The following is a 26,400-nucleotide window of genomic DNA, read 5'->3' on the forward strand; positions in this document are numbered from 1 at the left end:
GGGCCCCCACCGCACCCCAGGACCACCCTGCCTGCTCGCCTATCCCCCGGACGGAAGCACTGGTGGGAGAGTAGGCAGGTCCCAGTCCCTTGTGTGACACCCAGATACATAAGCATTTTTAATTCAGAGTTTAGCTTTCTCCCTAACATTTTAGAAAGGCCTTTTTTAATTCCTAAGTTCATCAAAACTTTTTATTAAAAATATAAATAACTCTTATTACACCGTTTACATGAACCCATTTACCAAGAGCCGTTTTCAACAGCAGATGGCGCGGCGCAACGTCAGTCGCTATTCACTTGGCCCAGCTCCTGCGCCCCAGGCAGCAGCCATCAGCTCTCTGTCCGATGGGCTGCCTGTTTGCTTCTTACAGGAAAAGCATTGTCACCAGCGAGGATGTGTCAGCTGTTCTCTGGACCCCCTCCCATGTCCTGGCCTAAGTGGCACAGTGGTTCCATCTCATACGCAGGGCTTTACTGAAATAACCCGCCGTGGCTGGCTCTACCCCAGCATCCCTTCTTCATGTGTGTCCCCGTCTCCTGCTCCGAGCAGATATAGACTGTCATCCTCAGACACTTCTGCTTCTTCCTCACTTCCTGGCAGTTCCAAGGAGCGCTTCATGCCCCGTTGCTTGGAAACCGCCAGAGCATACTGAATGTTGTAGCGGTTCCAGTCACAGCTGTTAATAACACACAGGGATCAGGTCAGTACAAGCAACGACTACCTTCGAAACCAAGAAACCCAGCCCACCCCATACCCAACTGCCTTCTATGTGACCCCAAGAAAGTCCAGCAGGGACTGCGCACGCCTCCCACTGCCCCAGCTGATTGCTGCTGCCTCCCTTCCTGGCCCACCTGGCCCTGGAGTAGCAACGACCTTCAAGGACCTAAATGTAAAACCCCATCCCTCTGATCAATCCTCCCACCCCGGCCTCTCCGCCGGGCCAACCCAGAGGGTTTCACCAGCAAGTTTCACCAAACACTTAAGGGGAGACCTCTGCGGAGCGTCAGGGTTGTTTTAGAGAGCAGAGGGGCGCTCTTGGAACAAGGCCCCACGTTGACAGAATAAAGGAGAGAAGACACACCACCATTTTACACGGACAGCCACCCACTGAAGAAGTGCAGCTACAGTACAAGGACTAGAAGGGCGCGAGAGCGTTGCGCTGTGTCTGCAGGTGGTGGGGCTGCCCGTGCGACTCCGCCTCCCAAGTAGCATGCAACTGCCCTGCTTCCCTACGCATCTGCAACACCAAGAAGTCCAAAGGGCGATACATTCACATTAACTCTAGAAAAGTTCAGGTAGCAAGGAATAAATGTAACGGGAGCTGGAGAGTCCAGGACATCTCAGCCGACAAGGCTTGGTGGCAGCAGGTCACAGATCAGTATGACCACCTCTGCCGCCCCAGCCTCCTACAGCCAGAAAACGTGGGAAGAAAAGGTGCGAGGAGGAACAGCGCACTTCATACTCGGACTCGTTATAAAGACCAAGGGACCAATGCAAAGACAGACAGTCTCAGGCCTCAGCCCCCCATGGACGCTGGGTGAACAACATACCAAGCAGGGAACAGACATGTCAGCAGGGACGCTGGGACACCTGGCAAGTGATTGGTGATGGAGGGAAGACATCTTTGAAAGGCCACTATAAGGCTTTTACAGTCTGCTGGACCTTAAGGGAGGGAGATGTGCCAAGGACAGCAAGCGCAGAGAAAGGACTGGAGAAGGGGGCACCTTGCGGAGCAGCTGGGGCAAGCAGCACTGTCCTAGGCCCTTAGATAGAGTCTGTTTTCTTTCTCGCCCTCATCTTCCTGCTGGGGAACCTGAGGCTCGGGGCAGCCACACCCCCACAAATCCAGGTTACCTGGCCCAAGACCCCCTTGCTGTCCCCCATTGCCCATGTAGGTGACATGCAAATCTAGGAAGGATTGCCTGGTCCTCAGAACGTGACAGATCCCTCCTGAGAGGCTGGAGGATTCTAGCTACACCTATGGCGTGTCCCACCTCCGGCTCATCTCATCTACTGCTGCCTGTCCTCGTTTCTCACCCCTCAGCACCAGGCTGCATCCAAAGCTGGCCAACCTATGGTGGCCAGGTGGATTCACTCCAGCATGGCAGGTGAGAGAACAAGCACCTCAGCACTAGAACTTTCTGTTCCCAAATCAGACAACTCAGGGCGCAGCATCCCCTGTATGGAACCAGCAGAAAACGGTGCGGTCCACACCCTGCCCACGACCAGGCCGCAGCACGTACAGTTTGGAGAGGTTGTCCAGGTGCTGCTGGATGCTCTTCTGCAGGAACTGCACCACGGGCAGCAGCTGCCCCGCTCTGGAAGGGAGACCGGAATGTTACATGTGGCTCATTTCCCGATGTACCTACATGTGAAGTTTCCTCCTCTACCTCCAAGACCAGCTGCTCCAGTGACGAGCATCAGATGGACATTGGCCTACCTGGACTTCAGCTTCTGTCCGTGCAACATGAGCAACTTCTGAGTCCATGTAAGGTAGAATTCCAGGTGGTGAGACACTTCGAAGGAGGAAGCTAAGAATTCAAGCACCTTCTCTACGTACAATTCAGGAAGGGAGGAACTGACGACTTCAACTGTAAGAAGTGGGGAAAAAAACCCATGCTTACTCTGCAAAGAATGCAAATTAGGAGAAGAGGTGCGGGTGACATCTTGTGCCCTTCTGCCTTTGCAAAGAACCCCAGAAGCCCGACCGGTGACCCTGGACCCCGCAGGCCCCGACGCTCACTCTCTCCCCTGGGCACTGACTCCAGGGCCTCCTGCACCAGCTTGTCCTCGTTGAGGCGGAAGGCCATGAGGATGGCCCTGGTGAACTCCCGCTGGCGCAGCGCCTCGCGCACTCGCCCAGGGGTGATGCTGGTGTCCAGCTCGAAGGGGTCGAAGAGCATCTGGGCGTCCAGGGAGTAGATGAGGAGCCCCTCCGTGGTGGTGGCTGCCCAGCAGCGCCCTGGGAAGCGAAGCAGTAGTCTCCTAAAAATCTAAGTTCATCCCCTATCCCCACATTTTTTTAAAAAAGGTATTAAATCCATTCCCGTGGTCTAAAATGTAAAAGTATAAGAGGGAAGCTGGGACGCCATCCTTTTACCCGACCACACCCTTTGGAAGGAACTGATGGGACTGTCCTCGTAGATGTTCTCCCAAAGATATTTTATGCACGTGAGCACATAAGTATACACATGTCTTCTTTGCCCCTAACACCGGGAGCAGCCAGCTTTTCCATAAAGAGCAGTGATTTTGAGCTCCGCAAGCCCTGTAGTCTCTGCTGCGACCTCTCAGTGCTGCCGCAGCGCCTGGGAGGCAGCCGGACAAGCTGTGTCAGCGAGCGAGTGCTGCTGTGTCCCAGGAAAGCTTCAGGGAAAGAACAGGTGGCAGCAGGGTCTGGCCCTCAGGCCACGCACACCCCTAGCTCACACCACAGCGGCACATGGGCTGCTGTGCACCTTGTTCACTCAGTCTACACTGCTCAAGCCCCCACTGGTGACCCCGCTGCCTGCTCCTGTGTGGGACCACGTATACCCGACAAGACCCACAGCTGGGGCACAGACTCCCCCTGCAGCCAGAGGATGGCAGCGCAGGGGAGAAGGCCCTGGATGTGGCAGAGCCACGGGGAGGCGGCCTGGACAGTCCTGCCATGCGTGACGGGTGCCCCCGCAGCTGCTGCACCAATGGCAGTGCTGAGCCGGCCTGTACTGAAGCCCGTGCCTGAGGTCAGTGCTGTCATAACCATTGTCCTCAGGGACAAGCACAACCACGTGGTCAGCAAGGTTCACAGTGTCACCTTCTTGCCCTTGGGGACAGCACACACACAGCCTGCTCCACCAACCTCTTCCCTGGGAGCAGAAGCCCCACATCCATCAGGACCAACAACCCCTAACTCGGTGCTCACCGGTGGGAGAGAAGTGCAGGGAAGTCACTCTGATTTCAGGTTTAAAGTGCCGAGAACTCATGTCACCTGGGAAAAGAACCGATCACAGTTAGCAATAGTTACCAGGCAGCACACGCAGGCTGCCGGCATGGCAGAGGAATGCCGCCCCCAGGTCCCCCCACTGGGGGCAGGTATGGGGCCCACCGAGAGCAGCAGCTCCTGCGTGGTCAGGCCCCCCCGTCCTGTCAGTAGCTGCAGTGGCACACCCCGGGCCGGGGCCGTGCCACACGGTGCCTGGGCCTTCACACGGAGGCACTCAGGACTCTGGCTGGTGGGCTGCCCAGTACCCAGTTGGTCCCTGAGTCTTCCAGAACTCCTGACTCTCTACCCATCTCCCCAAGGTGCACGCATCCCCCTCGACTTCTGGGCGGTGACACCTCAATAGCAGGTCTTGCCCCAAATTGCTCCTTGAGCCCCGTGCAGCACACAAAGGGCGAGGCCAGGACAGGGAGGCCGCCTTGGGCAATACACAGGCAGCTTCTCCTGTCAAAGGGTCTGGTGGCACCACCTTTGTTCTCCAGACAGCACCCCCTACACAGCACACGTCACAACACAGTGACAGCACTGACTTCTTACACTGCAGCCTGAGGGAGCAAGGTCACTGCCACACGGAACAGTGGGCGGCGGGCAGACTTCTGGGCAGCCAGACTCACCTTTCTTGACACCTGGTAATGGTATCGCGATTCCGTCCTCCTGCCCGGCATCCTCATCAATCAGTGCCAGGTTGCCAAACTCTGTCATTTTTCTTCGGTTCAAAAATTCCTAGAATAGCAAAAGCCATGGACACCTTGCCTCCAACAGGTGGCCCGGCTACCTGTATCTCCTGTCCCTCCCTCATTGTGTGCCACCAACACTGGCCCACCCCCCAGCCCTGTCTGAATGAGGACAGCACACACTGACCCCCCCAAATACAGGGACAGGCCCTATGGCACCCACAGAAACTTCCTGCAGAGCCTGCTGCAGACAGGGCCCGAGTGGAGGCTGTGGTGGGAGCAGAGACTCACTCTCATGGTGGGGAAGCCGGCTGGGGACTCAGGGTGGCTGCCCCTCCAGAAATGCCAAGGGCATTTCCCTCAGAAACAGCCAGGGGCACACACAGGATCCCTTGCCTTAAGATGGGGCCTGAGTTGTGGACCCAGGCAGCCTTGTACCTTTTCAGAGCCTTCCCAGGCCCCTTCCCTGTCACCCTGAGGTCCCATGGGAGCCACAGGGTGAGGAGTAGGGAGGGCAGAGCCTCCATGCTAGAGCTGGGACAGGCGGTACAGAGCAGACAGCTAGCCGCGCCCAGCAGGGCCCACCCACACCCTCTGCTCTTGTGCTCCCCCAAGCTGGCGTGTGCTACAGATGCCCACCTGCAGAGCAGCCTGCCCAGGTGGCTCATCCACCTGATGGGTGAGGACAGTGCAGGCTCCCGCCTGGGCTATGCTGGCAGTCGGGGCAGCCCGTGACCCCCACTCACTCAGAGCCACAGCCTCGCACGCTCACGCTACAAACTGAAAACCTGCCGGGGCCCTGTGAAGCCAGGAACGCCACACTGGGAGCCCAGTGTGTTGACCTGGCACTAGAAGCTGCACGCAGCCCAGGGCCACTGGCTCACCTCCATGGCATCCAGAGAGAGGTTGCAAGAGATCTCAAACCTCTTCATGAGGATCTGCTCCCGGACGTGATAAATGCACACAAACTTGGACATGCCTCCCGCCAGGATACTCTGGCCGTCCGCAGAATAGCACAGCGTGGTGAAGGCCCTGGGTGGAGGAGACACGGGCTCAGAGGGGCTGCCGACAGCCCTTCAGCGTACGGGATCTGTAACAAACAACTTTAGGAAATAGGGAAGGCCCTACCCAAATATTCTAGAAGGCAAACACCTTTCACCAGCTTTCTCCAAGGCTTGCTGTCTAAACTCACATAGGAGACTTTTAAAACCCAAGGTGTTTCTCATTTGTATAGTGGTGAGGAAAACAAACAAACAAACAAACAAACAATCCGAACGGTGCAGCCTGAAACAGCACCACGCGCTCGGAGAGGCTCCAGCTCCTTCACAAAGGACCCGCTGCTCAGTGCTCCCCGCTGACATCAGCACAGAACAGCGCCAGTCTGCCTCCACCCTACGCGGCCTCCTCTCAGAAGCCTCCACTTAATCCCCACAGAAACACAAACCAGGCCCTTAACCCCTTGCTGCAAAAAAGACACAGGACAGTGGCTTTGGGATGGCCAACGGTTTACTACACAGGACACCAAAAGAACAAGTGACAGACGAAAAAATGGACAAATTAGATAGACTTTGCCACAACTGAAAACTTTCATGTGTCAAGGAAGTCCATGAAAAAACTGAAAAGACAGCTAAGAGAATGGAACAAATATTTGCAAATCAAATATCTGATACATTCTGAATAAAGAACTCCTAAAAATTCAACAAACCAAACAACCCAATTCAAAAATGGGTAAGAAATTTGAACAGACATTACTTCCAAGATACACAAATCACCAAACAGATGAAAAGATGCTCAATGTCATTAGGAAAATTAAAACCAAAACCTCAAGATACCAATTCCTATACACCAGAATGGATCTAATTAAAAATTAAGACAACAGACTGGGTGTGATAGCTCACACCTAATCCCAGCACTCTGGGAGGCCAAAGCAGGAAGATCATTTGAGCTCAGGAGTTTGAGACCAGCCTGAGCAAGAGCAAGACCCCGTCTCTACTAAAAACAGAAAGAAATTAATTGGCCAACTAATATATATAGAAAAAGTTACCCAGGCATGGTGGCACATGCCTGTAGTCCCAGCTACTCGGGAGGCTGAGGCAGGAGGATCGCTTGAGCCCAGGAGTTTGAGGTTGCTGTGAGCTAGGCTGATGCCACAGCACTCTAGCCTGAGCGACAGAGTGAGACTCTGTCTCAGAAAAAATAAAATAAAAATATACAAGAACACGCATGGAAGAAGATGTGGAGAAACTGGAACCCTCGTGCATTGCACGTGGCATGGAAAATGGTGCCGCTGCCATGGGAAAGAGCCACGGTTCCTCAAAAAGTTCAAACACAGAACTACCTACCACAGACCCCGTGGTTCCACCCTAGGGCTGTCTACACCGAGAACTGAAAAAGGTGTTCACACAAACACCTGCAGGATGAGTTCCAGGTTTCCTTCTGGAGGAAGACCGTCCTCTGCTGAACGGCTCCCCAGCTCCCAGGGGACAGGCCAGCCAGCCCCGCAGCCCCGCCCCTCCTCCCAGGCAGGGCTGCTGCCCAGACGCGCCTCAGGGCTCAGCCAGGGCTCAGCCAGGGCTCAGCGCAGGAGGGTCTGGTCAGCCCTGTTCCATGACTCCCTGCAACAAGGGACACTCTGCCTTTGCTGTCCAAGGTGGTATCACTGGCTAGGTGACAGGGTGGGGCACTTGGGAGGTGGCTGGCATGACTGAGACACTGAGATTTTATTCTTGCAGTCGAGGATCCCAGGAGCTGCTTTCAGCTTTGAACCCCAGGCTGAGGGCACCAGCGGTGTGACTGAGGTTTGGAAACGTAGTCAGCCTTTCGGCTGGATGAGTCTGTGGCCAGCAAATCCAAATGGCCTCCCGTGCTGCGGGCTACAGGAGCTCAGGACCACCCACCCCAACCCACAGGGACTCAGCCACCCCAGAAACAAAGGACAAAGCCACAGAAGAGGAGGCTGGCTGGGGGTCTCAGAACCGGGGAAGGGCCCAGAGCTGCCACCCCCACACCCGACAGAAAGGGGCCCTGGTGTGTTCGCCCCTGCCATCCCAGGAGCTCACTCACTTCCCCTTGGCCGAGTGTTTGGCCGTGACCTTGTCCAGCTCCTTCCTTCCGGTCTTGAGGTCATGCCTGCCCTCGATGGAGCCTGTCTGCACGGCGTTCTCGGGGTCCCAGAAGGTGATCTGCGAGTTCAGCGTGGCCACAGCTAGCTCCGCACCGTCAGGGCGAAAACTCACAGCCAGAGCTGAACAGAGGCGAGAGAGCAGGCTGGAGGAAGGCCCCGGGCCCTGGCAGCCCCCAGCCAGCAGGCCAGGCCGGCACCCCTAGGGACCAGCCGTCAAGCCCAGGCGCATGAGAAGCTCCCATCGGGAGAGGCTCCAACCCAGGAGGGCAAGGTCACTGCCCGTCCCAGCTGGGAACAACCCAGCACTGACAGCCACCTCTAGGGACAAGGTGGCTCAGGGGCACTGCGAGAGCCAGGCGGGTGGCACGACTGGCTCAAAGGCTCAACTGAGGGAGGCCAGCTTGATGGGCACATCACGGGAAGGTTATTCTGGGAAAACGTTAGGACAGACTGGAATACAGAGCCCCCTCAAAGGCGCAGGACGCCAGCGGGAAGCGGGGAATGTTGCTAAGAACCGACAGCTACCGGGCGGGCACACGTTCTGCATGGCCCCACAGCGGGCGGCTTGCACTTTGAGCCATACGGTCGTTTGGCTCTGCCGCTGCAGGTCACAGCAGCCAGAGCTGCCATCGCACAGGAGCCAGGCCACGTCCCAGCAGAACTTCACCACAAGACAGTGGCGCCGACAGCCACAGACTAGACTAGACTTTGCTGGTTCCTAGACTAGTGGCAGGGTGAGGCACGGCCTAAAGCTCAGCCTCAGGAAAGGGGCTCTGGGCCCCCAACACCAGCTTGTCCTCCAAGGGGTCCAAGGACGACGGGCGAACTCAAAGGCAACTCTAGGAGATATCAGGAAACCAGCTGCAGCTGTCCTTGTCCTGCCGGGCTCATGCTCTGTTGGGTGGGAGCCCAGCCAGGACTTGTGGACTGTACTTCCGGGGCTCCCAGCCCAATGGGACTCAACCCTGGGCTCGAACCAGCCATCTGTCCCGGCTCCTGCGTATCGTTCTTCCTGACCCCCCCCCCCGCCACCCCTGTTCACGCCAAGCCGGAAACTAACAGGAAGAGGAATGCGACAAGGAAAGACTAGAGCTGAACACGACCCTAGTCCCTGGTCTGCTGTTCCTCACTGCCGAGCCCCCGTGAGGCTCACCGTCAGAGGTCAGGGCCAGCGTCTCCTTGGTCCGCCAGCTGTCGAACATGTCCCACAGGCGCACTGTCTTGTCCCAGGAGGCGCTGGCCAGGATGGACTTCACTGGGTTAAAGCACAGGCCGCTGACGGGGCCCTCGTGGCCAGACAGAACCTGCAGCAGAGCAGAGGCTCGGAGGCTGAGATGCGAGAAGCAGCCAGTGTGCGCGACTCTGGTGCACAGCGCTGTGGCCCTGGGAGTGCCCGGAGCTGTGGGCTGAGTGGCTGTCACCGCCTTAGTGAGGGAGGCCAGGCAGGAACCTCACGGAAAGGGGCCGCCTGTTCCGGTGTAACCTCAGCTCCCTGCTGGCCTCTCACGGGTGGCAGGAGGGGCCCCTTCCCACAGCAGCCCTGAGTGACGTGGGCCCTTCCCCAGCCCAGCCCCCCAAGGGACATGAGGCTCTCACGTCAAGGAGCCTGCCTGTCTGCATGGACCACACGAAGATCTCGAAGGAGTCCTGGGCCCCGGCCGAGACAATCTCCCCACTTGAGTCCACGGCCACACAGGAGAACTGCGTGGGGCGAGGGGACGTGAAGGTGCGGAAGTTCCGGTACCTGCCAGGAAAGCAGTCTCGGTCAGCACTGTGTGCCAGAGTTTCCTGCACCCCCTGGGCCTGGGCAGCTCACCCCCACCTAGCTGCGGGGCAAGGAGGCAGGGAGGAGGCCTGCTCTGGGCGCTTCAGAGCCGGGACGTCACCTGTGAAGGTCGAAGGCACGTACGGTCCCGTCCATGGATGAAGTGACAATGACATAGCCAGTGGCAGTAAAGGTCACGCCGGTGACCCCACTCGAGTGCTCCGTGAAAGTGACAAAGCAGAAGCCGCTGAGGGTGTTCCACACCTTGACCTGTGGCAAGAGCCTGTGAGGGGTGGGCAGGTAGGTGCCAACCCTGTGCCCAGGGCCACTCGAGACCCCTGGCCTGTGCCCACAGCCACCCTGGCTTACTCAGCCTCACCCACAGGCTCGGAACCATGCCAAGCAGACACGAGGCCTGGAGGGGCCATCTGCCCCCTGCCTCTTCCTGTCACCTCCAGATGCAGGAGGGTGGAGCGAGGGCGGTGGACAGTGCAAGGGGCCTAAGGCCCATGAGCTCTAGGCCCAGCCCCGCTTCAGGGCGGCCACGGCGGCCAGCCCCCACAGCCAGGACAACCACCACGTCATCAGAGCCCACCTTGCCGTCGTCCCCACCGGTCACGATGTACTGCCCGTCGGGGGAGTAGGCCAGGGTCACCATGCTGTTGAAGTGTCCCTGCTGCTTGAGCACGTAGGACTCGCTCTGCCACTCCCACACCAGCAGCTGGCCCAGGCCTGCAGGCACATGCAGGAACTGGGGCGCCTGGCTCACAACACCCGCACCATGGACCCGGGGCCCAGCCCACCCCCGACCTGGTCTGGGCCAGAGGCGAGAGCCCCCAGGGAGGAGCTGGGGGGAGGCAGAAGGAAGCCCTACGCAGAGGACTGGGAGCCACAGGTTGATTGGGTGACTGGCTGCCAGCCTGTTCTGGGCTCTGGCCGTGCGGACAAGAGGAACTCCCCCCCCCACCCGTCACAGCAGAGACAGGCACCGTGACCTCGAACTCCTGAGAGAGGGCCAAGGGCAGAGACACCACCTGCCTGAGGACCAGGGCGGGTAGGGCAGCCCCCACCGCGGCAGGCAGCCGCAGCGCAAGCCCAGGTCCTGAGCACACGTGAGCAGCTGCCGCAGCCCTGCCAGGGGCCCAGGCCAAGAGCTGCTCAAGGAACCGACAGGGCCTGGAGCTACAGCGACAGACAACAGGACGCAGCGCTCAGAGAGCGGCTGTCCTGGAAACCACACTGGCTCTCCCCTCACACCAGCGCCGGCGAGCCCGCCCTGGGCCACTCGGACAGGCCCTTGGACGGCGACGCTCCCGGGAGCCAGCCGGCCCTGACCTCTGGCTGGAGGAATCCTCTCCGGGCTCGGCACCAGCGGCCCACAGGGGTCACTGCCCCAAGGCGCAACCTCAGGCAGGCTTTCTCGAGGATTCCATCTCTAACCCAGGCGTGACCACGAACCTGAGCAGCCAAAGGCGATCCAGTCCCCGGAGCTGTTGATGGCGACCGAGGAGATGCTCTGATCCGAGATGCTGCGTGGCGAGGCCAGACTGTGAGCGGGGAGCGGCCACCCCACCCGCCGCCCGAGACACCCCAGCCCTCGGGTAGCCCCCCAAGTCCTGTGCTCAAAAACTCGAAGCTTCAAGATTTTATGAAGCCAGTATTTTGCTTCTCTGTATCCCAAAGATGAAGAACGGAAGGAAAAAGAACAACAAAAATCAAAAGGGCCTGATCCACCTGAGACCCAGCGGCACTGTCCAGAACCTGGCCTGGCTCCAAGGTGGCCCGGCGAGGGCAGGCACAGCGCAGCACGGCCCGGCCCTCCACCCGCCTGATCCTGGGCAGAGGGACCTGGGGCGAGCGAGTGACAACCACCCCCCTCCGCAGTGACTCACCTCAGGGAGTGGATGAGGTTGAACTCCGGGAGCTCGTGAAGATGGAAGATTCCAGAAGCAAAGCCAGTGACCAAGAGGCGGATCTTCTTGTGATACGCGGCGGCCGTGAGGCTGTTGAAATCCCCCTCCTTGTTGAAGAAGTACCTGCGCCAGGGGAAGACCAAGGCTCGGAAGGATCAGAGCGGGGCAGGCCCCTCCTGCGCTCATCTCAGTCTGGACCCGGTGCCCCAGAGGGCACCTGCCCAACGCCCTTTGCTTGGGCCTTCAAGGCTTCAAGGGGACGTCTCAGAGGGGCTCCCCCCTCACCGCTGACCCCAGCCAGAGGCTGTCAGAGCATCTGGAGGGAGCTGGGCAGCCTCGGCTGTGACAATGGCACAGCCAGGCCCACCAGGCCCCCTCGGATCCTGTGGCTCCCTGCATCCTCCGCCCCTAATGGGCCCTGGGTCCCCAGGAGCAGGTGCTGATCACCCTGACAGCACCTCCACCTTCAGAACCTGCCAGATCGTCCCTCCCTCAGCCTCCTTCCGAGCAAAGCTCCGCCCTGGCCCTTCCTTCCTCCTCATGCCCCCGTCCTGCCGAGCAAGTGGCAGATGACAGATGAGGGCCCTCCATTCCCGCTGACCACTGGCAGCCCCGACAGCAAGCAGTCCCTCCTCTCGGAGCCCCGCCGCTGCCCCCCAGTCCCTTTCAGTCCCTGACTCTGGCGGGCACTGCCGAGTGTGGACGGCACCCTCCTTCCGCTGGGGCCTAGCCGACCCTTCCTGCTCCTCAAACTGGGCCTTGACCCCCCCATGTCTACCTCCCATGTGCCTGCTGGCCCCGGCACACCCCAAATCCACCCGCTCCGGCTGCCTGGGCTCCCTCTCCACATCCAGCCCTCAACTAGGGCCTGGGTCCCTCCGGAAGCAGACGCACCGTGGACGCCTCCCTGCCCTGTCTGGAGCACAGCCGCTCCATATCCTCACGCCTCGCCCACCCAGCCGAGGAGCCTGCGAGGGAGGAGGGTGTTCCCAGCGCCACAGGCAGAACCCGGCACATGCGTGCACCAGATGACCGCAGAACGGGGGCAGCCAGGCAGACACCCACACAGCAGGACAGGCTGTGGGGGACGCCATAGCTGACCCACGGCTGTGTCATCTCTGCCTTCACGTGACCACACCCAGTTACCCACAAGCCCTAGAACAGGAGCAGATGCCCTGTGCCCCGACTCAGGGACAGCTTGTCAGCCAGTGACAACTGCAGCTAGAAAGGACCAGCTCAGGCTGGGGGCTGGGCTCAACGGGGCCTGGTCTGTGGGGTCGAGGCATTAGGCTGCACCTCCCAGCACAGCACCCAACAAAGCACAGAGCCATCGGCCAGGGGGCCACTAAGGAGACCCGGGGCCCCAGCCAGCAAGCAGGATGCACAGAGCCCGTCCTCTCTGCCTCACCCCGCCCTTCCCCTCCGCTCTCCCTGAATGCTCCCTTCTCAGCGTCTCCCTCTGCCACCTCGGCCCCCACGGCACTCACTGAGCACACTCGAACCCACCCTGTGTCCTCCACGAGGCCGAGGGACTCAGCCACACCAAACATAAACATCGCAGGCGCTGTTGGGGCCACAGATGTCCCCTGCCGGGCTACCCATTCCTGTCGCCGAGAACCTGAACACCTCCCCCTCCCATGCTGCTGGGCAGACGACCAGGACAGCGAGGCACCTGCAGGTGGTCCTCTGGGTTGTGGCTGGTGCAACACCCAAGGGCTCTCAACCCTGGGCCCACAGCACGGCCTGTTCCCTGCACCCCTGGCCCTCGCCTCTGGGGACCCTGCCCAGGACCCTCTGAGGGCGAAAGACCCACACAGGAGCCCACGCCCTCCAGAAGACCTACTTGGCCAGCCGCGAGTACTTCACTTTCCCTTGTTTCTCCTCCTCGGCTGGTGTGGCTTTCCCCCGGATGGTGGTCTCTGTGTCCCTGTCCTCGTCCTCCTCGTCCTCCTCCTCCCGCCGCAGCAGGTCCGCCTTCCAGCCCGAGGGAGCTTTCAGCCTCAGGCCCTCGGGGGGCGTGTCGCACTGCCACACACACAGGGCCCCGTCCTGGCTGAGCGAGTACAGCTGCAACGGGAGGCACACAGTCACCCCCGGCCCCAGCCAGCCACAGGCTGCCGCGACCCAGAGCCCTCTGCAGCTGGGCTCCCAGGCGCCCACTCCACAGAAGGCCCCTCTGGACTGGGAAGAAGCGATTCCAACGGGCAGCAGCAGCCCCCGGTCCCTGGATACCCACAGGCAACCTGGGAGCAGCACAAGGACACACAGGAAGAGGTGACCACAGCCCCCACCTCCCCCTAGAGGATCCTGGGCACAGGGACGTACATCCAGGCTGTTGGATTCGAAGAAGCAGGCCACGATCGCGTCCTTGTGTCCCCCCAGCGCATAGTAAATGAGGTTGTCCCAGCGCTCGGCTCCAAACACCCAGGTGGACATGTCTTTGCTCCCGACCACAAAGCACCTGCAGAGACAGCGCCTGCTCAGGGCCCCTTCACGAGCTGCGCCCCACCCGCCCTGCAGACCGAGGCGCGCAGAGATCCCTTCACCCCATGGGCCTGAGGACTGGGCACCGTGAAGCCACCAAGCAGAGGGGACGCACTCCAGCATGACCCGTTGGCCCTGGCCTGCCCCCATCACGCCGTCCTCATGCCTCCTAGAGCAGCCTGAGACCCCAGCACGGCAAATCCTGTTCACGGCACCGAGCCAAACAGGTGTGACAGCTGGGTCACATGGGTCCCTGCTCAGACGTGGCCCTCGGGACGCTGACAGGCCACACAGTACTCGGGGCTGCACCCACCCCTGGCTGCGGCCCAGGCCAGGCAGTGAGCAGGACCTAGTGTGTGACCAAGGCCTGTCCCACAAGCAGAAGCCACGTCACTGCCGGCCCAGCTCCCTGCAGGTGGCGGGTGCCTGCGGGGACGGGGCTGCCTAGGGGCAGTGCTCTTGCTGGGGACACAGGCCTCACACACTCCTGCCTCTCCTGGCCGACCACACCGGTCTGGCTGTTTGCTGACAAAAGCTCACACATAATTCTCGTCTGCCATCCAGATGCAGGCTGTGTTCTCTGGCTCCCAGTGACTAGTGTCAGGGCACTGTGGACCTAGCCTGGAACCAGCCACCCAGTCCCCACACGGGCTGCACCCAAACCGAGGCTGAGGCGATGTTTCAAAATGAAGCTTCAGGACCCCAAAAAGGGACAGGTGAAAGGTGCCCTCCTGGGCCCCACCTGGAGTCATCGGTCCAGTCGATGCACGTGGTCTCGTCATACGGCCCAAAGTAGGTCTTGTCCAGAACAAACGCGTTGAACTCTCGCTTCCTCCCCGGAGCATGGTACATCTGAGCAATGTTGCCCTTGGTGACCACAAATCTCCTACCGCAGAGATGGGGCAGGAGTGGACAGTCAAGACCAGAACGGCCCTGAGCCACAGCAGAGCCCGAGATGCCAGCTCAGCCCAGGGCCGCCCCGAGTCCCACCTCCTGCAGGACAGGGGCCGAGGACAGAGGAAGCAGGGGAAGTAGGGGGGGACAGACGCTGAGGGCACCCGGGCCGCACTGCACCTTCTGCTCCGGAAAGAGAGCTGGCCCTGCACCCCATGTCACCCCCACCGAGAGTCCCAGCGGGACAGTGGGCCATCAGCCTCAAGACAAGCCGCACGTCAGCCCCCGTCCCGCCCAGGCAGGCCCGCGTACCTGCCGTCAGGGGAGAAGGACACGCTGTGCACAGAGCCCTTGAAGTGGAAGTGGTGCAGCACGGCCCTGCTCACCAGGCTCACCAGCAGTGCGCTGCCCCCTGCAGGAGGCAGAGTGACAGCCCTGCAGCCACCCGGAGCACCCAGACACCACACCCTCACCTCACCGGGACACGTCCAACTCTGGGCCACCAGGATGCGAGGATGCCTGCCGAGGCCCTGCCCAGGTGACACCAACGGCATGAAGGGCAAGGAGGACGTGACCCCACCCACAGCACGCCCTTGTCCCCAAGCCCCACCAGAGCCTGAGACATGGAAGCGGACAGGGAGTGGACCATCACAGCCCTACACCGCCACCCCGGGGCCCCCAAGTCCATCCTCCACCCGTCCCCTCAGTCCCCAACCACACGGTGGGCGAGCACCTTCATCAACGACGATGGCAAGGCGGCCATCTGGGGACAGCCCCACACATTTGATGTTGTACCGAGTGGCCAGGGGCAGCGTGTCCGACTTGTTGCTGAGAAAGACACAAATGGTAGCACACAGTCGGTCCTCGAGCCATCAAAGCAGATGGCTGGGACCAGCAGCCCGCCGTTCCCACACAGCTCCTCAACCCACTGGACCTCCTGCCAGGGCTCATCTCCCGACACTGCCCCAAAGAGGAGATGACATCGCTCCTGAGGGAAATCTGGCAAAACACATTAAAAGCTTTAAAAATGGGCTTTGGATACATCAATTTTGCTTCTAGGACTTTATCCTGAGAGTGTCAGAAAACCAGAAACAAGCTAAGTGTCCAACAGGGATTAACCTCAATGACAGCACAACCATGTAAAACAATCGGAGGCTGGTATGGTGGCTCACACTTGTAGCCCCAGCACTTTGGGAGGCTAAGGCAGGAGGATCACTTGAGGCCAGGAGTTAGAGACCAGCCTGGGCAACATAGCAAGACCCACTCCCGTCTCTACAAAAAATAGGAAAAATTAGCCGGGCATGGTGGCACACACCTGTAGTCCCAACTACTCGGGAGGCTGAGGCAGGAGGATGGCTTGAGGCCAGGAGTTTGAGGTTGCTGTGAGCTGTGATGACATCACTGTGCTCCAGCCTGGGTGACAGAGTGAGACCCTGTCTCTGTCAGAAAACAAAACCCTACGGAACCAATCGCTGCTCTTAACAGCTTCAGACTTCTTCCGCAGCTTCCACACTTCCCTCAGCCTCGCAGAGTTGACGAGAGTCGGGGCCTTGCTCTGGGTTAGGCTTTGGCTCAAGGGAATGTTGTGGCTGCTTTGATCTTCTGTCCAGACCAGTAAAATTTTTCTGTGTCAGTAATAAGTCTGTTTTGCTTTCTCATCATTCATGTTTCACTGGAGCACTTTCAACGTCCCTCAGGAACTTTTCCCTTGCTGCCACAGTTTGGCTGTTTGGCACAAGAGGCCTAGCTTCTAAGCTTTGACATGCCTTCCTCACAAAGCTTAATCGTGTCTAGCTTGTGATTTAAACTGACAGACATTCAACTCTTCCTTTTGTTGAATGCTTAGAGCCTATTATAGGGTTGTTAATTGGCCTAATTTCAACATAGCTGTGTCTCGGGGAGTGGGGAGGCCCAGGTCAGGGAGAGACGGGGGTGCCCTGTTTGCAGAACAGCCAGAACACACGAGATCAAGTTCACCATCTGACATGAGTGTGGTTCGTGCTGCCTCAGAACAATGACGACAGTGACATCAAAGTTCATCGATCAAAGATGGCTATGACAGACACTGTAATAATGAAAAAGCCGGGAATACTACAAGAGTTACCCAAGTGGGACACAGACACAAAGCAAGCACATGCTGCGGGAAAGTGGACAGACTTGCTTGAGGCAGGGTTGCCACAGCCCTTCGATATGTAAAACCGTACCTGTTAAACGCAGTAAAGCCAGGTGTAATAAAACCTCTAAATGTCAAGAACTAGGTCCTACTACTGTCATTACTTCATTTTCCAAATTTTCCTCAATGGACGAGTGGTTGTTACTATAGAGTCCTATTAGATGTCATTTAAACAAAATGATAACAGTGACATCACCAACAGCTGACCTCACACTCTGTGGGGCACTGCTCGCAGGGAAGCCAGCAGAGCAGGTCCTACTGCTGTCCTGTCTTACAGACAGGGAAACCGAGGCCCAGGGCCACCCAGCTGGAAAGCCACGGAGCAAGGCAGCGGGGCAGGCAGCCTTTGCAGCACATGGCCCTCGCCCAGGCTGCAGAAGGAGTCAGCCCACAGCCTCCCCAACGCGTCTGCAAAGGAGTCCTTCCCCTTGAGAAGACAGGAAGGGAACTACTCACTTGTTTAAAAGAAACAGCTAAACCTAAGCAGCCAAAATTGATTTCTAGCTATAGAAGCGGCAGCTTTAGGCCTGTTCGTCATACCTGTGAGGCCCGGCGGCACCGGGGCTCCCAAGCAGGTGTTCAGTGCAGCTTCCGGCACACCTGGCCTCTCCACCCTCAAGGCCTTCCCTGGTGGGGGAAGTGCCAACCCTGGGCCATGGCTTCTCCTCACCACCCCATCTCCACACAGGACAGGTCAGTCCCTCTCCAAGTAATGGCCAAGTGCCACATGATTCTACCGTTAAGGATGACACCAACCCAGCTAGATGCTCGGGCATTGCCAAGGCGCTAGAATGAAGCCCCTACCTCGCTGCCACTTCCACACTGACTTTGCTTCTAGGACTTTATCCTGAGAGTGTCAGAAAACCAGAAACAAGCTAAATGTCCAACAGGGATTAACCTCAATGACAGCACAACCACGTAAAACAATCGGAGGCTGGCATGGTGGCTCACACTTGTAGCCCCAGCACTTTGGGAAGCTAAGGCAGGAGGATCACTTGAGGCCAGGAGTTAGAGACCAGCCTGGGCAACATAGCAAGACCCACTTCCACACTGACTTGCTGGGCCCCAGCAAGCCCTGCAGCCCACTCAGGCTGCCTTCATTAGCAGGAGCACCACAAAAAGGTGAGGAAGACGGCATCAGCTTTCACGTGCTATTTAGGAATAGCAATGATAATTATCACTACTATTAATATCAGTATCACTTTAACATACTTACTTTTTTAGGTCAAATACAGTAACTCTGTTGCCCACAGGGCTGATAACTGAATTTCCATCGTGTGTAAAATTTAAATTTCCACGCCGATAAACTGTACCCAGCAAATTGGAAAACTGAAAAGAAAACAAAGCTGTCTTAGAGAAAACAGAGTCTCAACTCCCAGAAAAGGGTAAGTGAGGCACCGGGGCAGAGAGCCCCCACCTCGGGGTCCCAGTTCATACTGGGGGTGAGGGGAGCTCCAGCCATCCTCTGGGACATTTCCTGGGTCAGAGAGAAAGAAGTAAGCCCAATCCGCAGGAGACCCCAGGAGCCAGAGGAGCCCTAAGCTCCCAAGGTAAGAGGCACCCATGATAACTGGGGAAGCCTCCCCAGACAGGAGGCCTTTGCCAGGTGAAGAGAAAAGCCACAATGGAACTGCCCTCCAAGAGCATCTAGGGTTCAAGGCATCCTGAACCGCACTGCATTCTGGCATCCTGCTTATTTATTCAAGCATTCATCAAACCCATCATCCAAGGTGCTCACTGGGACACTGCCAAGTGCCCAGACACACACATTGCACAGTCTCTAGCAGAAGAGGTGATGAGAAGCTTGGGAGGGAGCGGCTACTTCAGAGGATGGTCACGGAAAGCTGCTTGAAGGGATCACCTGAGTTAGAAACTAAATGAAAAGGCGCCAGCCAGGCCAGGATCTGGAGTCATAGGTGGGCAGCACCGCGAGAACATCAGGGATTCCAGGCAAAGCTGGAGAAGGGACGTAAGCAGAGGCCTGATGTGACCCAAGCACGTTTTCTGCAGATCGCACTAGTGACTGCAGAGCAGACGAGGTCCAAGACCTGAGGAGCTGGACGTGGGTTCTGGTTTGGTGCTGGGCGCAAGGCAGTGCCTGCACCTGCACGGGGGACGCAGGGGAGGAGCACTTTCTGGGCCGGTACCACGTTCAGCTTCGGCCAGGACGGGCCCCCGGCAGGGCCGACAGCCCACAGAGGGAAGGACGGCCCGCCAGGACGAAGGGACAAGCTGGTCCGCGGCCCGGCGCAAAGCAGCAGCCTTTCCAGGCCAAGCCGCCGGTGCTCCTGAGCCGCCCAGGAGGCTCTGCCCCTGCACCGCTCTGCCCTCCCGCGCCGTCCCCACTTCGCATCTGTGACCACAGTCCCGCGGCTCTCCCTCGTCACTTCCCACGGGGGTCGCCGAGCCGGCGCCGCCCTCGGCCTTGCGCACACGCTGCGCCCGCAGGCTGGGCCTCCCTCCCGGCCCCGCCGGCCGTCTCGGGCCGCGAGGAGCCCTCGGCGCCCCCCACGCGGCCCAGTCCCGCGGGAGACGAGCACGGCGGCCCCGGAGCCCGCGCCGCCCGCACCTCCCCGCCGCGCTCACCCGGTACGAGAACTTCATCGCGACCGCACACGTGAGTCGCAGGCAGAGGCACTTCCTGGGCTGGCCGCCTACCGGCGCCTGCAGCGCGCACTTCCGGGGCGGGCCGAACAACAGCGCCTAAGCGGCACACTTCCGGGGCGGACTGCGCCTGGCGCCCACAGCGCCCCCGGCGGCCCGAAGGAGCCCGCGGGGCCGGGAGGTGCAGCCTGAGCACAAGAGCCCGCCCCCACCCTGGCCCCGCCCCGAGGCGGAGCCTGAGCACGAGGGCCCTGCCCCTCAAGAGGTGCAGCCAGAGCACAAGGGCCCGCCCCTATCCCAGCCACACCCCGGGGCGGAGCCTGAGCACGAGGGCCCTGCCCCTCAAGAGGTGGAGCCAGAGCACAAGGGCCCGCCCCTATCCCAGCCACACCCCGGGGCGGAGCCTGAGCACGAGGGCCCTGCCCCTCAAGAGGTGGAGCCAGAGCACAAGGGCCCGCCCCTACCCCAGCCACACCCCGGGGCGGAGCCTGAGCACGAGGGCCCTGCCCCTCAAGAGGTGGAGCCAGAGCACAAGGGCCCGCCCCTACCCCAGCCACACCCCAGGGCGGAGCCTGAGCACGAGGGCCCGCCCCCAGCCCCGCCCCGCCCCAGCCCAGGTCAGCACACGTGTGCCAGGCCTGAGGGGAGTGGTGGGGTGGTCCAGTCTCTGGATGGTCTCCCTGCAGACCTACTTTCTTAACAACTCCCCAAGATAAAGAAAGGGAAAACAAAAAGAGCAAGAGTCTGAATGAAGCTGGAAAACCAGTTTCTGGAGGGAACTGTTGGCCACCAAACCCCAGGCCGGTCACTGCCCAGGATGCTGTCAAACATTCAGAGGCAATTAGAATGTCTACAAAACCCAAAACCACTGGACGCGCAAATGTCTTAGTTCTTGTGAGCTACTGGGCAAGAAATTATGAAAAAAAATTTGTAATGCCCCCCAAAAGGTAAAATAATCCATGCCTAAGAGTCAGGAACAAGGATTACGTGGAGAAAACAAGAAAATTTTTTAACGTTATACACTCAATTGTCACACCATTCCATAGCAAATGAATAAGCTCAAAACAGTAGTTTCTTCTTAAAATGTGTATTTTCAGCATTATAATGCTTACATTTTAAAGTCTTAATACAATGGTTTTAGTCTAACAATATATTACAGAATGTGAAAAGACTTTTCATAGTAAACCATGAAAATGGAATTAATACCTGCAGTGTCAAAGTCACCAACTTGTCACCTTTTCCAATTACAGAATCCCAACAAAACCCATCAGTGATGTTTGTGGCCTTCACAGCCTGATGGGGATGAATAACTCAGAGAAAGGGGCATTGTCATGAAGAATACAATTTTAAAATCCTGTAGGATTTATTCTGAAGATCACAACTGAAAGTAAAACATTTAGATCAGCCCACTTCTTTTACAAAAAGTGGTGTAACTTTTTATTTTATTTACAAACATGGAGTGTTTAACTTCATCTTTAAACATTAAAGAAAAACTGAATAGAAGCCTTGTGTATGTTTACTTCACTAACTTTGTGGGATATCTATCCTCACCAAGACTTATTAATATTAATATAGGAATCTGACCCACCCCAGGCTGTGCTGACAATGAACTGTAGGTAAAAGTCATTTTCAGATTAAATACAATTTCCACATTAGAATCAGAGGAGTTATAATTTTTCCAATCATAGGAGACCCCATGAAATTCACAAAAATTATAACTTACTTTCTCATTTGCTAGTATTAATATTTACATGTTCCACAGATACATATTCTTTGCTTTCTAGATACATACACATTGCATATCTGGCTTCACAATTATTTTAACAGCTGCCACATCTTTACCAACAAAACCAGCTTGTCTCAAAGACATAAACCTTATTTTATTTAAAACAATTATTAAACAATAAAAATCCAATTACAGCCTTTTAGTTACTCTTATGAATATTAAGAAAAAAATGACAAAGTTTTGGGTGACATTTTGTCTTTAAAAAAAAGGGAGAAGCATTCATGTAACTTAGTTTGTAAAAGAACCTTTATGTTAATTAGGGGAAAAAAACTGACAAATCTAAATTCAATTTCTAGACATTAAGAAACCACCATAAACATTTTGTATTTCCCCTTCTTTTTCTTCCTCTAAATATGTATGTAATTGGAAAATTTCCTCCTGGTTGTAGACTCCAGATACAAGAAAATCAAAGAGTAATAAATTAAACATTTAACCACATTCCCTCTCAGGGAAGGTTAGGGGTGTACATTACACACTGAGGAAGGGTATGTTCTCTTGGCTCCAAGGCTGACAACATGGGGCAGAGGCTTTTCTGACAGCTTAACTCTAAAAGATCTCTTCATTCACAGGACTTGGCAGATCTGTAGGGCAACCAATCAATTTTTATAATAAAAAACCTTAATTTAGAAACCCTAAACTATTGTTAGATTCAGAAGTTCTAATTTGCTAACCAGTTTGACCAAGTTTATTAGTTTTAAACCGCACATAAGGAAGATAAATTTCTGAAAAGTTTAATTAAACATTTAATCTTCTTTACACATTTCTCCAATTTCTACAAATGAAAAAGACATGTGAGGAAGAATCACACCACCTTTATTTATTGACTGGGTCAAAGACAACATAGAGAATACTGGAAACGGCTGCTCCTCGCTGTTCTCTCTGTTCCCCCTCCCCACCCACAGCCCCTGGGAGCACAGTGCCCTGCAGGACCGGGCAGCGGTGGGCACTCCTCTCTCTGCAGCTCACACATTTGAGGTTAGTCGTGCCATCCCACCTCTGCCGGGCCAACCATACCCACTTGTGTTAATCTTGCCGAGTGCAATCCAAGCACACTTCCCCAGTGAATTCAGAGAACTCTATCTCGTATGTACAAAAATACATTGCTTTGGAAAGCTGGAAAAGGTTTAATACATACAACACTTATTTACAAGCTGTGACTTTCACACCAGTAAAAACAAACTCACATTTATGTCTGTCCTTGATTTTTGGTGCAACTTATACATAAACATGGTATCAGTTAGTCTGTATTTTTAAAAATAATAAATCAACTATATGTACAATTAAATTTACAACCAAAAGCAAATTAATCCATTCGAACTCTATGACTGCACTTGAGTGGGCCAGCAAAGGTTGTCCCAGGACTCGAATCCTGCCCTACAACCAGACTAGAAAAACACCCAGAGGACCCCCCATCTTCGCTTTAAATGGAACATCTTAATTTCTAAGACTTAAGGTGCAAAATAAAATATTGATTATACAGCTACAATTACATGTAAAGACTTTAAAGGTAAGAGAAAAACAAACAACATATTAACCCCCAAATATATAATGATAATTAAATTAAATATATATTTAATTCTGAGTGCATATGATATTCAATCAACATTACGGGGGAAAACAGGGTTCCAGAAACATTTATCCCTAAACTATTTCATTGCCAAGTTGCTCCCCATGCCCTGGTCTAGTCTTTCCTAAGTACCTTTAACATGGCTCTGGCGACAGACCTCCGGGTCCGCCCAGCTCTGGCATCCCAAGGCACAGAAGGGGTTATGTTCCCTCCCCACCCACCCCTCACCCCCATCCCCTCCACCCCTGCCCTCAAAGGGTGTTATTCTAGAAAAGCACAATGAGATTATCTGGGGTAAAGGACTGTGTTTCATCCCTTAGGAGATGCACAAATCCACCCTGGTCCGGAAACGGGGCAGCCGTGTGACCAGAAAGGCACACACATGTCTCTACGAGGACTGCAAGGCCTGCTGAGTGTCTACCTGAAAGACGAAGGCTTCCGTGAAGAGCCAGCAGGCGGAAGGCTGCTCAGCGGAGAAAACTGTTATGAGCACTGAGTGAGGAGGAGCGGGGAGCCAGGGCTCTGAGCAAACACGGCAGGACACCAGCAGGGGGGTGGGGTGAGAAAATAAGTCATCGGATATCACAGACAACACGACAGTCACGAGAACTCAGCTGAGCAGCTGTGCAACGACATTCTCTGAGGCCTCGCGGCCCGGCAGGATCACGGGGAGTCTGGCTAGAGCCTGAGAGAGGAGGATCCGGACACCGTCCCTCAGAGCGCACTCACAGCGGGCGGTGGTGTCTGCTCCCCCGGCCCTGTCATGTGACACTGACTTCCAGGACGTGGTCGTCTTGGCTGGGGATGACGAGGACCTGCATGCCGGAGCTAGAGTTGAAGACCTGGCCGGCCGGCAGCGCCTGCAAGCGGGGCATGGGCAGGCCCTTGTGCTCGCTGCTGGCGGCCGAGTGCGAGCTGCCCCTGCTCTTGACGCTGCTGCTGTCCAGCTGGTCGTCCCCGTGCTTGTCCACTGACAGGCTGTCGTTTTCTATCCAGCTGTCTGCAAAACACACAGGGCGTCAGACCCAAGCCACGCTGACACCCACCTCAAAGTGCAGGAGACGTCACCGAGGCGGCCCCTTTCCAGAGGATCCCAGCACACAGGGTCAAGCCCCAGGGCAGCACCTGGACTTGGCACAGGGACCCAGTTTGGGTATTATTAACAGTCTACGGACACTGAAACTCGCTCTTTCTCGGCTGCTCTGACTCTTGTTTATCCCTCTCCACACAAAGCTATCTCCTACCCAAATAACGAACTTACGCTTGCGCTTAGGAAGTCCTTACCGGCATCCAGCTGAGAGGAGTGTGCAGAGTGGTGGGGGAGGTACTTAAACAGCCTGACGTCGGGCAGGGGGAGGTACCCTGCAAACAGAGGCATCACTTCCATGTGGACTCTGTGGGTGGCCTGAGCAGCCACTGGCATGGAGATGACACCACAACTCTTCCCACACACAGCCCAGTTGCTACTGTTGTCGACAACTGCAACAAAGAGGAAGCCACTATGTTGACCCCAGGACAGCCCACTCAGGAGTCACACCAAAGTAAGACCCATCAGCGATACTCCTTAGACACTCGAGAGTGCAGAACCCAGAACTGGAAAATACATATCTCAATGTCTTGCAACTGCACCTTAAGATAAAACTTGTATGTTTTAATCACTAAGAAATGCATTTCTTTTAATCCAAGACTATCAGTTCCAGTTTAGACTGAATCATGCCATATGCATATGGAAAGCTGCATTTTTCTCTGAAATTAATAAGTAAAAAATGATGATTTGAAATCTCCTTGCAAATTTTGTGTGCGATTCTTCAAAAGTATGGCGACTGTGGCTGTTAAATCAGGAGCACGTGGCGGTGTAGAGTGCTAGCTACGCTGGTAAGTGGGGTCACCAAAGACCTGTGGGTCTGAATCCCGACTCCGCCGCCCGGACAGCCCTCCCAAGGCCTCCAGGCTTGATTACTCCGAGGTGCGGTGACGACACCAGCGACCTGGAGGAGCTGCTTCAAGAGGAGGGAAAGAGACACGGATGTGGAACGTGCAGCATGGCTCCCGGGACTGGGCGTGCTGATACACGGCAGATGTTCGCGCTAACCCTAATTATTAACACACAGCCTTCACTTAGTTCAGGGCAATTCACACACTACGTGAGCATTCATTAGGACCAGCCCTGGAGAAATGACATCGAATGGGACAGGATCCTGCCCAGGATGCAGACGACCTGGCAAAGAGGTCACAGCTTCCTGTCATGAAGACAACAAGCAACAGCCCAGGACGTGTGAGACCAAAGGGCCATGAGCAGCAGAGAAGAGGGTCACAGAGGGTGGCTTCCTGCAGGTCGGGATGGGGACTTGGAGGACAGGTGGCACTACGGGACACGCAGAGGCCCACGCAGAGTCATGAAGGAGGCAAGGGAGCAAGAGTTCTCCCGGCAGCACCTTCAGGGCACCACGAGCTCACAGCAGCGCCCCCCTACCCCCTGCTGCCTGTCCAGATGCTGCCGGCAGGACAGCGGCAGGGGCACGGTGCGGACTGTGCACACAGCCACGCCGACCATGCTCTTCACTACCGGGAACTTACAGCAAAAAAGCCACTTTTATTTAAAAATGCCCTTTATGAAGCAGTCAAAATTAATTTTATTAAATTCAACTCTTGAGTATACATCTTGTTTTGTAAATTTTTAAATGTTTACAGACTCACAAGACATTGCAAAAATAGGAGAGGGGTCACATGTCTCCCACCACCACCATCCGCCACTGTGCCATCCCACCTAATACTAAAACTGACACTGGCACAACTATCAACTAGACCACACAGCTCCCTGGGATCTCCCCAGCTGTGGCAGGCACTCGCCATCGGGGTAGTAAGTCTCTGTGTATAACTCAATGGCATGTGCCACGCGTGTAGACGCCTGTGACCACTACCACAGCCCAGGCACAGAACTGCCCATCACCACAGATGGCCTCCTGCTGCCTGCCCCACCCCGCCCTGACTGTCCACCACTGACCCCTCTCCCTCTTATAAGCTCGGCACCTGGAGGACCCATAGAGAAATGGACCCACACAGGACACAAGCTGACAGGACTGGCTTTGTCACTTAGTAGGAGGCCTTTAGGAGCCATCCACACCGTAGCTTTATCAACAGCTCATCCTGTCTCAATGCTGAGTAGGGGTCCACTGTGCAGACCTGCCAGCTGCCAGTCTGTTTAACCACTCTTGAGCTAACGGACACGTGGGTTCTTTCTAGTCTGTAGTACCCATCATCATCATCATCATCTTTTTTTTTTGGGTAGAGACAGGGTCTGGCTATGTTGCCCAGGCTGGTCTTGACCTCCTGGCCTCAAGTGATCCTTCTGCCTCAGCTTCCCAAAGCACTGGGATTACAGGCGTGAGCCACTGCCTCTTGATTCTCTGTGATGGCCCCATGGCAGTGTAACAGCT

General features: G+C 56.4%; 2 protein-coding genes across 2 annotated transcripts in view; both read right to left on the reverse strand.

Annotated features, from left to right (window-relative positions):
* Positions 1-177: 177 nt before the first annotated feature.
* PWP2 (PWP2 small subunit processome component) lies at positions 178-19,677 on the reverse strand. The gene is made up of 21 exons (XM_012779073.3): positions 19,593-19,677; positions 18,223-18,335; positions 15,567-15,661; positions 15,146-15,245; positions 14,682-14,825; positions 13,781-13,916; positions 13,299-13,522; positions 11,435-11,578; positions 11,001-11,071; positions 10,138-10,274; positions 9,664-9,812; positions 9,374-9,521; positions 8,931-9,081; positions 7,717-7,897; positions 5,538-5,685; positions 4,594-4,702; positions 3,902-3,967; positions 2,744-2,962; positions 2,441-2,591; positions 2,244-2,318; positions 178-676 (listed from the first exon to the last, which is right to left on the reverse strand). Exons 1-21 carry the CDS (start codon positions 19,608-19,610, stop codon positions 499-501), a joined length of 2,757 nt encoding a protein of 918 aa, XP_012634527.2. The 5' UTR covers positions 19,611-19,677; the 3' UTR covers positions 178-498.
* Positions 19,678-22,111: 2,434 nt separating this feature from the next.
* The window catches only part of TRAPPC10 (trafficking protein particle complex subunit 10), an 83,866-nt gene continuing 79,577 nt past the window's right edge, over positions 22,112-26,400 (reverse strand). The window contains exons 22-23 of the mRNA XM_012779069.2: positions 24,248-24,442; positions 22,112-23,963 (exon numbers count right to left, since the gene is read on the reverse strand). Of these exons, the coding sequence (XP_012634523.1) occupies positions 23,725-23,963; positions 24,248-24,442 (434 nt within the window). The 3' untranslated portion in view covers positions 22,112-23,724. The remainder of the gene's footprint in view (positions 23,964-24,247; positions 24,443-26,400) is intronic.

This window comes from Microcebus murinus, chromosome 1 (genome assembly GCF_040939455.1).
Source record: "Microcebus murinus isolate Inina chromosome 1, M.murinus_Inina_mat1.0, whole genome shotgun sequence".
Classification (NCBI taxonomy): domain Eukaryota; kingdom Metazoa; phylum Chordata; class Mammalia; order Primates; family Cheirogaleidae; genus Microcebus; species Microcebus murinus.